Source organism: Oreochromis aureus, linkage group 14 (genome assembly GCF_013358895.1).
Source record: "Oreochromis aureus strain Israel breed Guangdong linkage group 14, ZZ_aureus, whole genome shotgun sequence".
Taxonomy (NCBI): Eukaryota; Metazoa; Chordata; class Actinopteri; order Cichliformes; family Cichlidae; genus Oreochromis; species Oreochromis aureus.
This window is the reverse complement of record NC_052955.1, coordinates 37,668,828-37,684,610: the sequence shown is the minus strand read 5'-3', so window position 1 is coordinate 37,684,610 and position 15,783 is coordinate 37,668,828. Positions and strand designations below refer to the sequence as shown.

The window sequence follows — 15,783 nt, the reverse complement described above, 5'->3', positions numbered from 1 at the left end:
TTGGTAAGATCTCCCATAGCAAATTGGTCCTGGGTGAGGGACTAGACAAAGAGCAATTCAGAAGACCCCTCTGAGTGCACAATCAAAGGAACAGTTCACCCTGCGCAGGATAGGGTTACCAGGGCCCCGCCCTGGAGCCAGGACCGGGAAGGGTGCCTGAAGGCGAGCATTTGGTCGCCGGCCCTTAGTCCATGGGGCCCGGCTGGGCCCGGCCCAAAAAAGTGACATGGGCCCACCAGCCGCAGGTTGAGCCGTAGGGGTCGAGTGCAATGTGTGCCGGGTGGTGGCCAGGATCGGAGGCCCTAGCAGACCAATCCCTGGCTACCAAGAATAACAATTGGGACATGGGAGGTCACCTCTCTGGTGGGGAAGGCACCTGAGTTAGTTCATGAGGTTGAGAGACACTGGCTAGATGTAGTCAGGCTCACTTCAACGCACGGCTTGGGCTCTAGAACCAGTCTCCTGGAGAGGGGCTGGACTCTGTCCCAGTCTGGAGATGCCCTTGGTGACAGGTGGCGGGCTCGGGTGGGTATCCTAGTATCCCCTCGGTTTGCTGTCTGTACATTGGGACTTCCCCTGCTGGACAAGAGGGTTTGTTCCCTGCGCCTCCAGGTCAGGGAACGGGTCCTGACTGTCCTCCGTGCTTATGTGCCGAATTACGGTTCGGAGTACCCAGCCTTCTTGGAGTCACTGGGTGCGATGCTTGAGGGTGCTCCACCTCGGGACTCTGTTGTCCTACTGGGAGCTCATTTGGGCAACGACAGTGAGACCTGGAGGGACATCATTGGGAGGAACGGCCTCCCGGATCTGAATCTAAGCCGTGTTTTGTTGTTGGACTTGTGTACAAACCACAGTTTGTCCATAATGAACACCATGTTCAAACATAAGAGTGTCCATAACTGCACGTGGCACCAGGACACTCTAGGCCGGTCGAGGATCGATTTTGTAATCATATCAGCAGACCTGCGACGGAAATGACTTTCCTCCGAAGGGTGGCTGGCTCTCTTTGAGACAGGGTGAGAAGTTCAGCGATCCGGGAGGGGCTCAGAGTAAGCTGCTCTTCCTCCACATCAAAAGGAGCCAGCTGAGGTGGTTTGGGCATGTGATAAGGATGCCTCCTGGGTGCCTCCTGGATAAGGTGTTCTGGGCATGTCCCACCAGGAGGAGGCCCTGCCTCAGACCCAGAACACACTGGAGAGATTATATCTCTGTTCCCCCAGAAAAGCCGAGGACGTGGTCTGTGAAGCTGATGCAGCTGACGCTCAAGCAATTGAGGAAGCACTTGAGCGTAAGAAGCTGCAGTATGCCAACTTGGCAGCTGAGGCAGAGGACAGAGGCTGGAAGATCAAGGTGCGCCTGGTGGAAGTTGGGTGCAGGGGCTTTGTTGCCAGTACAACTGCAAAACTACTTAGAGAGATTGGGATCAGAGGACAGGCACAACGGCAGGCTATAAGAGAATTAGCTAACACTGCTGAGCGGACCAGTCACTGGCTGTGGCTAAAAAGGGCTGACGTCACTTGGGCAGCGAAGGCAGTCAGCTAACCGTGAGACACACGCCCAGGATTGATCAACCCGTGGTGCGCCTGCCTCAACAGGGGGGGTCAAAAGGGTAAAACTTAACATTGGAAATTTTGCTGGTTGACTGATACAGCTGTCTCAGGGTCTCCTGGGGACTGTGCAGGTAATCTTATGGTAGTGAAACCAAAAGGAGGAATGAAAGAAAACAAAAGAAAAATGTTCTGCTCTTCTTCCCTTTTCTGGGAGGCAGTGGGGAGGTAGAGCGTACAACCCGATCCAGCGGGGAGGTCTGAAGATCTGAAGCCAGATCGGGCGTCCCCCTTCCGGCTCTAGTCTCTACTCTCTCCTATCTTGTCCCTTTAGTCTTACTTCTCTCTATCACCTTTTCTATCCCTTTGAAGAAATGAGGTTCCATAAATGATAAGGAGGTAAGTATTTCTCAGTTGCAGTGAATAGATAGAAGAAAATAAACTGTAGAAAACTAAACAGTTTGAAATTTAACATAAACCAGTGACACACTCCGGGGCCTGATCAACCCTGGCAGGGCCTCCTTGGATGAGGGTGTCTAGTGATATTGGCCGAAACACCCGATGAATCCAAGGTCCACTAGTGATGATGTGTCCCAAAATTTAAAATGATAATCTAGCTCAGATCTCTAATCCCTAAACCTAACCAAGGAAGAAAAAAATGGCAGATTAGCTTGGGTAAAAGACTGAAAGTTGAGGCGCACAACAATGGATGCCACTGGTAAAATGTCTGGGCTGCCTTTCCTCATAACAGCCATTCCTCAAGATTTTCTCCATTTGAAGCAATGCATTATCAGGGATTGTAACATCTAGTCCTTTTACTGAATTGGACCAGCTGAAGTTTATGCAGGGATTGGTAAGTAATACAAATCTCTGACTATCACACAGACACGTACAAAATCCCCAAAAGAGATGATTACTTACTTGGGTGCTGAAACCTACTTGTTAACTTGACAGAGTTTCAAAATGTAAGCAATATCCAAGAAATCGGGATTTTGGTGGAGCTACTCTCAGAACATTTGGGGGGTCTAATTTATGGTAAAGGAGCAGAACCAATAAAAAAATAACATATAGAACAAAGTAAAAACAAAATTAGTTCCTTAGCTTTTATTTAACCAGCTTAAAATTTTGTCCTGGGCCAGACAGGCAGCATTAACCTAACTTGCTTTTCCAATAAAGAAAAACCTGTACATGCATGCATGTACCGCACACATGTATCACTCCACATGGCCCTGCCCGGGCTTGTGGCGCTAGCTTTGAGAAAAGCTAGCGCTTTGAGAAAAGTCTGATCACTAACCAACACCTTTTAATCACACTCTCATCCACTTACCACTTGGAGTTTCACTTGGATACACAGACTCTTCTTCTTGACAGCAGCCACACCTGTAGTGAAGGTTTTCCTCATACTAGTGGCTCGCCGCAGGGCAAGCTGGGAGCTGCCCTCCAGACCGGCGATGGAGCCTGACAACACGGTGGCTCCACTGGCCCGGCCCATGAACAGCGCACTGATGTTCTTCCTGCAGTGGCAGAAAGATGATAGTGATGTGGATTTGTACAAACCCTAACATCCAAGAATTCATAAGACAATATAAAGAAATCAATCTGATAGCATTAGTGCCATATTATACTGTTTTGAGAGCCATATGTTGACAGGCTCCTTCTTGCACTCTTTGGTTCACTCTGTTGCCTCATGGTGTCAAACACTCACCTTATGACTGCTAAAGGCCTGAAACGGATTTTGAAAAGTTGCTAAGTTAGATATTATGTCTGCAAATTTTGTCTTTTTAGAGCAAATTAATTAGCTTTAGTTAAACTATACTTAAGTAGAGTGTGTATTCCCTTTTGCAAGACAGTAAGGTAAATGTTCCCAAGACTTTGTAGACAAAGAGCCATTGATTTCATAACCTACAGTACAAAATATATTGATTTCATTCATGGTTGAACTGTGAATTGTAGCAGTAAGATCATATTGGAAACATTTGATTAAACTCTACATGATGGATATATTATTCCCCTTGTCATAGCGTATTCTGTTTTTTATGAGTCACTGAAGCCATAAAATTTACAGACAGACTGAAATTAGTGCATATGAACTAAAGACAAGAGAACACAGAGCTCCCAAAGAGGTGGAAGGGCAGGCCTAACATGACAGAAAGTGAGACAAATCCAGGCAATCCAAGAATAAATTGGGCATTTTTTTTTTTTTCATAAATTCACATGCAGTGCACTGTAATATACATTTATCTGTTCTCTATATCAGACAAATGTAATTCTATTAGTACAGCACATAGTTTTATTTTCTTCTTATGTAACCAGTTAATTCAAATCCACTACTAGCAACTCCATCAGGGCATGTGCAGCTTAAAACACAACAGCGGTGATGACTAATCACACTCCATACATTGTTCTATTAAACTGGATGATGTGCATGTATAGACAGAGGCATCATACTTCTGGGAGTCCTGCAGCAGGGTTGCAGCATTCTGGGCAGCAGGGTTGTGCTTGGCATGGTTCAACCAGCCTTGGGTGTTATACTCCACCCAGTTGGTCCCATGGCTGTGGCCCAGCAGGAAGAGGTGGGGCTTCTCTCCTCGCAGAAGTAGATTAGCTCCTGCAACAGAATGGAAATATTCTGCCATGGTGTATCAGTGTTGTCTATTTGTTTCTCCAGAAAGCCTCGACTGATTGCTTTAAGAGGCAGCTACGTGTTTGAGTGTTCACCTTTGTTTTCTCCCTGTGCAGAGCCATAGTAGCTGAAGAGTCTCTCCAGCATGGTTTCCTCTGAACCTCCTGGCTGAACAGCCTCCTCCTCCATGAGCCACAGCAGGCCTCGAGCTTCATCTGTCCTGGCCAGAGTACGAACCTGTGATGAACAAAGGCAGGCGAAAATGTCTTTTTTATTTGGACAGATCAAGGAAAGACAATATAGCAATCTTTATCTGTCACTTTCATCAGAGGACAATGACTGGGTACTAATCAGCCAAATATCTGACAAGGCAATTATAAGAGAGGTTTGTGTTTTGTTTTCTTTTTTCAAAAACAAAATAAAGAAAGTAAAAACATTTTTTATTTTTGCTCTTAAGATTAAAGGTTGCTTTGGAGCTGTGGAGTCGACTGTCAGGACCATCATCTGATGTCACCATATAAACATGGAGGCCTTCGGTAGGATGGATTAGACCAAATTCTGTTACTCCTTCAAACCTTAGAGACAGTGAATTTCCACATGGCAAATCTCCAACTAGATTAAGCTGCTGTTGCTATAGAGAAATTTGTCCTTACAGTTTGTTCAGCATTTTTCATAAAGTGCATTCTAATGTCCTCCCAAACCTTCAAAGCTGAACACTACAGTAACATCAATTATTTATTTACCATTGTTGACTGATTTAAACTAAAGTGCAAGGATTGACCCTTTCATTTAATTTTCTACTTTTAAGAAGATTTCCTCCCATCTTTTTAACAATGTCAGTCACACAACAAGTCTCTAAACCAGACTCGAGTGAGCTTTCCAACTGTGCATTGAAAATCATACAGCTCATATATTTAAGTAATAAGCAAGCAAATAAAACTAATTCTGCACAAATGCAGAATAAGCCTTCCACAAGAATTTCTGAATACCTGTCATTCTACTTAGAAATCAAAGTTCAATTAATGCTAGTAAATTAGCACCCAAAGTCTAACAATATAAAAAGAAAACAGTGCAGCACAAAAGCTTGAGAGATTACTTGGATATAGGCTTTCATAACCTTAACAGCTGCTTATAAAACTACTCTTCTTGTCAGTACAAAGTTTAAATCCTGCACTGTTTTGTTAAATTGTTGAATTTGTGGGCTTGCAGAGATGAGACTCTCTACATAAAAATATGAAACCTGTGCAGACAGGCAGCTTTTGATGAAAATACAAAGTTAGCTGACTCTTAAAGGCTTTCCAAATCAAAGAAGAGGCTTAGGATTGTGCTGCTGAAAATGAATTATCTGCTAAAGTGCCATTTGAATCACTTACAGAGATTAAAAAGAATAGTTTGCTGTAATTTGAACAGAGATCACAAGCTACATGCAAATGCACCACCTGTATTGTTTAATAAAAATTGAGTCACAGTGCGTTTCCGTGTCTACTGTTCTTCTGGGTGTCATTAGTAATGCCGCTATTAACTAAACCTAAAGGTATTGGGCAGACTCATATTTGTGTAACACGCTACCTCAAAAAGATCAACAACATTATTATAATTCCTCTTCAGATAAATTAAAATAATTTGTTGGTCACTACTTGACATCACACACAAACACAGACACAAAATTATTACAATTCAATTCAAAAGGACAGTGGCAGTGTGGTGTAGTTCCATTGATGGCCTGGTGGAGCATAACCTGTGTGGTTCAAGCTCACCGAAAGTCTTCTGCACTTGCTGAAAATCCTTAAAGCTGGTTATGATTAGGAAAAAAGTTACCAGATTATGCATATATGCATCTTGCTGCATATGTGCACCTTGGTGTTTGTGTTGGTGTAATATCTGTACCACGTATCTTAACATTCCTATAGGCTCTTGGCACTCTCTTATTATAGTGCCCCTTTCAACAGGATACAGCACCTTTTCTCATTGCTCAGATTGTTCAGGATTGGTTAAAGAAACAAGATAAAAGTTTGATCTACAGAGGCCCTGTGACGCTAACACCGTCAGGTCTACAGATTCCTTGCCTTGAAAGACCAGGGCAGTTTGACAGAATGATTTCGACACAAAATTAGTTGTGTGTTTGTGGTTGAGCAGTGTATTATCTGGGGATGTGTGCACATAATGTGTCGGTCCCTCTAGTAAATCATAAAGAGGATCAGTTGCAGACACTTCTAAAATCTTTAGCGATTGTAGGTCAGACCATTCACTGTCAATCTAGTCCTAAGGGTTCATTTGAATTCAGTTGTACCATTAGAAACTGACCTCAAATTCACACGTCAGCAAAAAGGAATCCATTCTGTAGTCTTTGCTGCTAAAGCACCACACTCGCTTTGAAGCTGACACCTGTTTCCTTAATGTTCCAGGTATGGGTTGCCTGGGTAACCATCTAATGTATTTACTACCTAGTCATATGTCAAACAACAGGATCCTGCTCTCGCATTGATAACTGCGTCAACCACTAGCCTGGAGAAATGTATCTCCAGTGGTTATTTTGCCTGTAGTCACAGAATGTCATTTACGTTGTCTGGCCTCTGGTTGCTGTGAACTGCTTCCAATATGGATGCAGCTTAAAGTATTTCAGCTAATATTTGGGGGATTCGATTCTAGGTGTCTTGAAAACTAGAAAGATCAACAGTTTGGCATGAAAAACAATGTTGCTGATGGTATCAAATGTCAGTTATTATGGTTAACAGAAGTTTGCTACTCTTACATAATTACAGGTTTGTTGTTGTACTGCACACCCTCACGCGATTCCACTTCAAATAAAAATACACGTGATTATATAAATAATCTAATTCATTCAACACAATCCAACACAAAAGAAAGGAATCTAGTACTTGCTTCAACTCCATTAAGACTGCAGGATCATCTACACAGACCAAATACTGCAGATACTTGTACTGCTAACACCACAGACTTTTAGTAAGAAGGGAACCAACGAGTGGAGAGAAAAGGAGACTCTTTCAAGCTACAAAGGGAAACACATCTCACATTTGATTCTAATGAATAGTGCTGATCTCAGACAAAATCCTAAAGGAAATGGAACAAATAGCAAGAAAATATGAAACCAACCATCACAACAAGTTAACTGGATAGAACTCAGAAAACCAACACAGCATGCAAGCTCTTTGCAGAGAAGAGTTGGAAAGAGCTGGCATCTGGCAGACAAACACAAATAGCAACACTGAATGCATCATCTATGTTAATTAAATATTAACATATGACAAAAAGTAGCCCTTAATAATGAACAGAAAGTGGAAATATTTTTAAGAACATTTAAAAAAATCTGAAAATTGACAAGCATTTAGGCTAAGCACGCTTTGAAAACTCTGCTTTTATGTTAAATCTCATTTCAGTCTCAAGAAGAGTAGAGGGGAGTTTTCTGTCCCAGATCTCAGGTCCTCTGGCTTCAGCACATATTGATGCCTGCTTTGCTAGATTGGCCATGGACCTAAAACTATTTGCATTTGCCAGCAGTGATGAAAAGAGCTATTTGCTGGCTCAGTGTTACTCTGGAGTGCTCATTTGGCTACAGCTTCATTTGCATTAATGTCTCCCTGAATAATGACTGAAATTCAGGCCCAGATAAACTGCCCTTGAATCTGGACCTAAATACCTCAATCCTCCACTGAACATAAACACAACTTTAATCTGTGCTGTTAACACAGCATATTTCTCACAACTGATTCCAGGTGAAAGCAAAGCAGAGTGTAGTGAGGGTTGCTTACCAGGGTTGCTTGGGTTGAGGCTTGATCAATAACTGCTACAGACAGTGAAGTGTTGGACTCTATGTCATCTAAAGCAAGTTCTATGTTTTCCTAGATGCAGGAGGGGACAGAATCTCAGGTTAGTAACCTACAAGACATATACCAGCAAAAGATGAGCTCATAAAAAAGAAAAAAAAAAGAAAGAAGAAAATCAAGTGTAGCTGTTCATCTCAATCTTGAAATCAGCAGTTACTAAAGCTATAGATTGGGTTGAGTAGATAAAAAGTTTTGGAAAAATTTCTTAAACTGGACATTTGATTGTTGGGGTTTTCTCTACATTATTGTAGTGTCTTTGGACTGTGCAAGCTTACCTGGAGGACACCCACACAAGCACAGGGAGAGGGTGTAAACTACACATAGAAATGCTTTGACTGACACCATCAATTTCTCAACATTTGAGTTTTCGTGTATTTATTCAATTACTCGTAGAAACCCCAGATCTTGATGTGAACCAGTTCCATTGGAACTACAGTAGAAGTAGCCTATAAGAATCTCCAAAAGTTGAATCTGTTCATCTGGACGTAGCGTTTTGTGGGAGAAACGTTTCGTCACTCATCCAAGTGACTTCTTCAGTCTCAGCTGACTGCAGGTTTCCCCAAACCTTATAAACAGTACATTTGCATAATGACTGAAACCAGCCCACTGAAGGAACAATGGGCTGTGAGGTCAGTTCCTTAATCATAATTATGCAAATTCCCATGACCATTGGTCATGGGAATTTTCAGCTGAGACTGAAGAAGTCACTTGGATGAGTGACGAAACGTTTCTCCCACAAAACGCTATGTCCAGATGAACAGCTTCAACTTTTGGAGATTTACTTTCCTGGATGATTGAGAATGCATCAAGATAGCCTATAAGAAATTTTCTAAACCCCAAGTATCCTGTGGATTATCTCGAGTACTGAGGTTAAATTCTTTAGTGCTGTGAAGCACCAATGAACTGATCTCCAATGCATCTTAAATCCTAAAAATTTAAATTAGTTGAGAATTATCAGTACAGGCAGACGCCAGAAAAAAATATACATCTGTGTTTGACTGCATGTGATTATTATTATTAAGTCTTCCTTAAAATCAGTGCATGAAATATGTACATGTTCTGTCCCTCCCAAGTGTTATGCTCTGTTATTCCAGCTGCACCTCCTTGTATCTCTCCAATTCCTTGACAAAGGTCCGTTCATGAAACAGAGTCTGTAGCCTCTCCTGGGTGTAGTTGTGGCAGAGTTCTTCAAAAGTGGCCCCCCTCTGCTGATGAGCCAGCCGAGGGTTCTGGAAACCCGGAGTGTCAACGATCAGCAGAGAACACAGAGAGTGCTGACTAGACTTCAGTGCCCTGAGGGACACAGATATATCAGCAGGCTTTAGTAAAGAAGATTTGACTAATCAAGCAGTCTGCAGCTTCACAGTGTCAAAATTATATTTATATACTAATTCATTCTTACAATATTTGAAGGTAATGTTTTAAATATTTTACCAAAAAAAATCTAAAGTGCAGAGCTTGTCTGGCAAGATGAATTCATGAATGATCTAGCTGTTCTATATAAGTCCAAATTGAATATGAATACTGTAGTAATATAATTTGAGGTAAATGCTGACAGCTAACCTGTTAATAAGGGAGATGACAAGTGTGAAAAGCTCAGAGTAAAGTCCTGATGCCATGGCCTCCAAACACTCCAGAGCTGTGACTTTAGGGCCTGAGAGACAGAGGAGATGCACATTTTATGTGTTTTTCATGAGACTCAGTTTTTTAAACAGCAGCTGAAAACAAACAAAATTTGGTCTGTATCTAAGAAAAAAAAAAGATCATATCAACAATGGGAACCCTTTCAGCAATAATTCAACATAAATGGAAATTCCAACATTTGCAGTATTTTTACCTAAGCCATCACCTTGGCTAGCCTCATCTGGTGGTCCTCTGAATGAGGTAGAATGCTGCAGTCCTTTGGCCTGATGCTTAAAAATAGATGAAGATAGCTCCTCCAAGGTGCAGCCCAACAGGTAGGCCGCTTTCTGAGCCCATTCATGACGAGCAAACTGCCGACGTCCCACTACAAGTAAAGCATGAATGAGTTCAAATGAAATAAAGAGCTAAAAGAAGAAAGGCAACCAAGATAACATGTACAGTAAAAATGAAGAGCAAGTGTAAGCATACAATTACTGTAGATCAAAACTACTATTTGCACCTTCTGTTGCAAATTTAGGCAAGATTTCATTTCCTTGATACTCCAGTATCCAAATCCAGTACAACTATCAGCTTTTTCTGAGGTTCAGTATAGCTGACAAGACCTTAGACCAGGGGTGGGCAATTCCAGGCCCCGAGGGCCGGTGTCCCTGCAGGTTTTAGATCTCACCCTGGGTCAACACACCTGAATCACATGATTAGTTCATTACCAGGCCTCTGGAGAACATCAGGACATGTTGAGGAGATAATTTAGCCATTTAAATCAGCTGTGTTGGTGCAAGGACACATGTAAAACCTGCAGGGACACCGGCCCTCGGTGCCCACCCCTGCCTTAGACTGTAACTGTTAAAATACAAATACAAATTCAATTTCAACGATGGTTCTGGCCTTCTACCTGGTAAACACTTCGCTTGGCACCTCTATTTAACCAAAAGAGATGTTCTCTGCCTTCGACAGGAGTTGTCCCAGATGTGAAAAAACAATGTTGAAAAGTGCAAAAACTGTCAGTTGAAATGAAACGACAACTGAGCTTGAGATTCTGCAGTAATTGAACATTTAGCGCTTCTCTAACACAGTAACACAGTCATATCAGCATCTATGATTTAGAGGAGTTCCCTAAAAGGAAATGACTGTTGACTTGATTCTTACACTTGAGTGGGATATTTCTTATATGAAGATTTAACTGCATAATGATAATTCATCTTCTGAAAGTGGCAGAGTGAATGAGAAATTTTCCAGACCCCAACTACTGCCATCAACAAAGGCAACTTTTGTGATGGACTCACTAGAAGGACTAAAAAGTCTCTATTCTCTTAATGAAAGATGTCATGAGGTGTACAGTACAGTCTTGTCCTGATTTACTGTATAATATCACTTTACCCCATCCAAAACATGACAGCAGACTCCTGAAGAATGTATTATTATAATACCACAAATATAATGTATTATATGCTGTCATCAACATAGACAAAGAGAGAAAGGCAGCATTTCTTTGTGCAATGTTTAATGCTGAATTAATGCTGAACATTGCTGGCTCTAAAAGTCACCTAGTGAATATCTTGCAGTTGGCGTAATGTAAGTTATTTTACTAAAATATTTAAAGTCAGTACAGAATAGTTTCATGTTGACACTTGCAGCACATAGACTGACAGTAAAAATGAGAGCCACTTAAATATTTTAATAATCAATAAATGAAATTAATGTTTTAAAAATCTTTAAAATATTTAAGTAGGATCCAGTTATGATCCCTGCAACCATAAATATGGAAATCTCTAATGTGAGAACTGAAAAGCTGTGTGAGGCTGGTGTGTTCTTAGGTATGTGATGGAGATGACAGCTAATCATGTTTAATCCTAACTCTCAATCTGTTTTTGCACAATTATCTGCAAGAGGAGAGCGTCTCCACTTGGTCTGAACCTCAATCGAAGGCGGCGTGTTAGAATAAACCAAAGAATCATGACAACACCAAGCACATACAGCCAATCAAAGCGAAACAGAACCAGAGAACCCAACGGGGTCCCTTCCAGGTTAATCTAGGAAATACAAGGTCTGTGGTAGAGAGCTAAAACACAAACAAGAGATTTGAAAATGTACAAGTTTTACTTTGTTTCTTTTAGAATTGTAGTAGTGTGACAGAAGTCGAATGAGGGTGACAGGAGGTATCAGAGAGGGTGGTTTAAAGAAACAGTGAAGTTCTGATTTTCACCTTAGAGAAAAGGAAAAGGCAACGCAAGGAGAAGGGAGAGCTGTCATGAAGAAAACACAAAAACACAAGAGAGAAAGAGGAGGAGCAGAAACAATAAAAATGCTAATGGCCTAAGGGCTGAAGAGAATGATAAAGGCATACAGACAGAAAACAAACAGGAGAGGCTCTGACATAAGGTTTTTTAGGTTAAAAAAAGGGTCAATGACTTGTGTGTTGTTTTTTTCTCATTACCTTCATCTCCATCTGTGTTTGATATGGCACAGCATGCAAACATGCAAGTAAAAAGAGGGGGGGGTTAGAGATGATAGTTTAAGGATTCATCACATCCTCACAGGCACAGGAAAACATGAACATTAGCATTCAACAACACTGACAACACATCATTATGTTTTGGAACAGCTAGCTGAGAAATTTAACATGTGACTGATAGCACCCTAAACCCCTTTTTTTTACACCAGTGGAGAGTAAATGATACTCTGGACTAAAAGAAAATGGTCCAAGCATAAAGAATGTCCTCCAAGTGAAGTCACTGTCAGTGCAGACTATCAACATTAAAAATTATTCAAGTCACAAAAGACTTTCTATACTATGACTGATGTCACTTTGAAGTAAGTGTGCATTTCAGCAAAAACATGTAAAAAGATGACTTTTACTGTCCCCAGTTTTATGTTGGAGCATCCATGCAAGCGTAATCACTTACAGTTATGGAGACACAATTTTGCAAATAAATTAAAGTTGGCATTTAAAATGATAGTGATTGTAAAGGGGTCACATCCAAATACAAAATAAATGTATTCTGTTGCGCTCCATCTTTTTTTCTGTGCAGGTATGCCTTCTTTTTCAGACTGCACAATTTTAAAGTTAAGGGACCTTCTAGTTATATACAATAAAACCTTAAATATATGACTAGTCATTTAACTAAAACTCAATTTCAAAAATTGTTTCGATGTCATACATAAAAACAGAACACAATGTAGGATTTGATCAACATACCTAGACTTCAAAAAGTTCTAGGGGAATTAACTGTGGACTGCTGAAACATTTTGGAAAACTTCACATTAAATGGCATCTAATGGAAAAATCTGTACTCCCTTTTACCTCTGTAGTCAGCATGCCTCTGACTGAGAGCAGTACATTCATATGTCAAACATGACACCTAGTGGCTGGTGGTAGAAAGTCAATTTGAGTTAAAAACAAATTTTTTCCAACTTCTGCAAGAAGAATTCGCATTTCATGCCTTACAGTTGATTGTAATTTGAACAGAGACATGCTGCCATTAAGTAATCAGGTCAGGGAAATGAATGCAGTGCAGTGCAGAGAAGCTGGGAAAATGAATAAATCAGTTGTTGGGAGACTTGCATATAACTATAAAACCAAAATGCAGGATATGCCCATTTTGATTTCAAGCTGTCCCTACAATATAAAACAACTAAAATTACATACTTAGGAGAATCACGTTAAAGGGACAAGTCAAATGTGGCATATAGATTTTAGATTGCCCATTTGGTACAAATTCATTTTAGACTTTTTGCCAGTTCGTTGTTAACATATTGTCATCCATGGCCTCTTTTTTCCATATACCTTTTCCCTATTAAGCAGGATGACATTGTAAGTTTCAGGTCTTACTTTTTTTGGAGTGGATCACTGCTCACTCTAGTGGCAGCAGGGTAAGAGGGATATTCCAGCCATCTTTCTCCCAAGCAATACTTTCCAGTTCACTTTAGGGGATACACAAGTTCTGGGGTCTATAACTAACTGTGGACTCAGTAGTTGTTTTTAAAAAACAACTCAAAACTCACCTTTTTCAAACTGCTTTTTATTCATTTTTGCCTGTTTTATATTGTCTGTTTTACCTTTTATTATTTATCTTATGTGCAGCACTTTGTGACTCTGTCTAGAAAGGTGCTATATAAAAAAAAAAAAATTTATTTATTATTTATTACCCTGCTGTCTCCTACCAGTTAGGTTTGCCCAACAAACCTTCAAAGGTTGGTGCCCAAGAGGCTTACTAAGAAGATGCCCAAACTGCCTCGACCATTGACTTTCGGCACAGACCAGTGGGCATAGCTAGAGTTCATCAGGACCTTTGACTGAGAGGTGAGGAAGACCGTCAGTAGCGGTTTTAGATACGGGCGACACGGGCAGTTGCCCGGGGCGGCATCGTGGTGGGGGGCGGCATCACGGGCATCGGCAAAAATTTTTTTTAAAAATGCTCGTACTCATGCTGCCCCGACGTCAGCCAGCACATATTGGGAATGGCATAGGCACCGATCGGTTTTCTATCGCCCATTTGCTGGGAGTAAGGGCGCCCTCCGTTTGCGAAGTGCGCCTGCTGCTTGCAGCACAGGGACGAGAGGGCAGCATCTAATAACCAACCCGCAAGATAAAACAAAATAAAAACAAACCAACAAACTCAAAAAATACCAGACATTATGATACAGACTTATAATTTGCACCGATGTTTTTTCGAAATTCTATACGGGAAAAGTGAGCGCGAGAGCCCTCGGTGCGCCTGCTTGCTGCTGAAGTCAAAGTAAACTTTATTGTTATCTCCGCTACATACAGTCCAGTATATAGAGAGACGAGACGACGAGGCTCCAGTTACAGCAGTGCAAGTAAACAAACAATATATATAAGAAGAGTAAGAAAATAAATATACACTTTAGGACTCGGGGTAAAGGGATCAATAACAATTTAAAATTTAAAATTTACAGTTTGATGATTTAAAGTCTCACACACAACACGTTGAAAGAGGAGGGGGGCCGGCTGCTTCCAAATAGAGCACATTTTATTCATAATGTTGTAAATCCAAGCCCATTATGTATTCATGATTTGAATCCTGGGTTGTGCGAAATCCCAGAAATACACCCTAGACAAAGTGAATCTGTGAACTAAGGTGTAGGTCTGTTAGGTTATGTTGTGGTGATCCTCGGGTTGAGGGATGGGTGTTCATACTGGAGTGCAAAATTGAAACCAATGGAAGATGGACAAGAAACGTTCAAAGCCATCAGGTGCTCAGTTTAGAAAAAAACAGAAAAGAAGAGGAGGAGAAACGAGCAAAAGATACCGGAAAGCAGATGTGTCATTGGATAATGGCAGGTCATCCTGAAACAATCAGAATCAGAATACTTTATTAATCCCTAAGGAAATAATGTGGGTTACAGTTGCTCCAAGAAGAAATGGTAAAAATAGTAACAGTAACAGACTAAACTCCAAACAATACATTATGTTACAGATTTTAATATTAATTAGTCATTGTCAATGGTTGATTTGTCCTGTTGTCATTGTATGACGAATTATGATGGCTGTTTGGTAGCTGTTTGCATACTATGCATACTCTCTCTCTCTTCATATGTGTGTGTATGTGTACAACAGTTTCATGTTAATGTACAATCCTTAATATGTTTTTTGTGTGTGTTTGTGTGTGTGTGTGTGTGTGTGTGTGGGGGCGCAGAGGAGTGTTCGCCCGGGGCGCCAAACAGGCTAGGACCGCCACTGAAGACCGTGATGTGATCCATGCACACTTCTCACTTTCTTGTCTTTCTAAAGCACTCTTAGTTCCAAAGGGAATTCCAAATGAAGCCCAACTATGAGAAGTAAAACAAATGTCAAGGAAAATATGCATTTTATTCAGCAGTATGGACACGATGGGCAGTACTAACACACTTCAGTTTTCGTAATGTTGTCTTTAGCCTTTAAAAGTAAATTACTCCTCTGTGGGAATAAATTTAGCTTTGCATGAAGAACTAACACTGAGAGGGAATCTTTCAAATTTCTCTGGAGAAAATATGGCTAAATCTTCTTTGTAAAATTGTTTTAAATCAGCCACATTTGAGGGTTTTTTAAATTTATTTATTTATTTTTACCATGAACAGGCTGTTTGAGGCCAAGTGAAGGAAAGTTAATAGTTTTTTAATCTAA

At 40.8% G+C, this 15,783-nt stretch overlaps 1 protein-coding gene across 8 annotated transcripts in view; it reads right to left on the bottom strand.

Moving 5' to 3' along the window:
- The window catches only part of myo18ab (myosin XVIIIAb), a 149,194-nt gene that overhangs the window by 71,209 nt on the left and 62,202 nt on the right, over positions 1-15,783 (bottom strand). For 6 of the 8 annotated variants that reach the window (XM_039622625.1, XM_039622629.1, XM_039622628.1 and 3 more), the window contains 8 exons: positions 12,094-12,105; positions 9,853-10,023; positions 9,579-9,669; positions 9,116-9,308; positions 7,941-8,030; positions 4,266-4,407; positions 3,996-4,155; positions 2,875-3,061 (listed from right to left, as the gene is read on the bottom strand). In XM_039622625.1, coding sequence (XP_039478559.1) covers positions 2,875-3,061; positions 3,996-4,155; positions 4,266-4,407; positions 7,941-8,030; positions 9,116-9,308; positions 9,579-9,669; positions 9,853-10,023; positions 12,094-12,105 — 1,046 coding nt within the window. The remainder of the gene's footprint in view (positions 1-2,874; positions 3,062-3,995; positions 4,156-4,265; positions 4,408-7,940; positions 8,031-9,115; positions 9,309-9,578; positions 9,670-9,852; positions 10,024-12,093; positions 12,106-15,783) is intronic. The other 2 variants (XM_039622627.1, XM_039622626.1) reach the window with 2 other exon arrangements.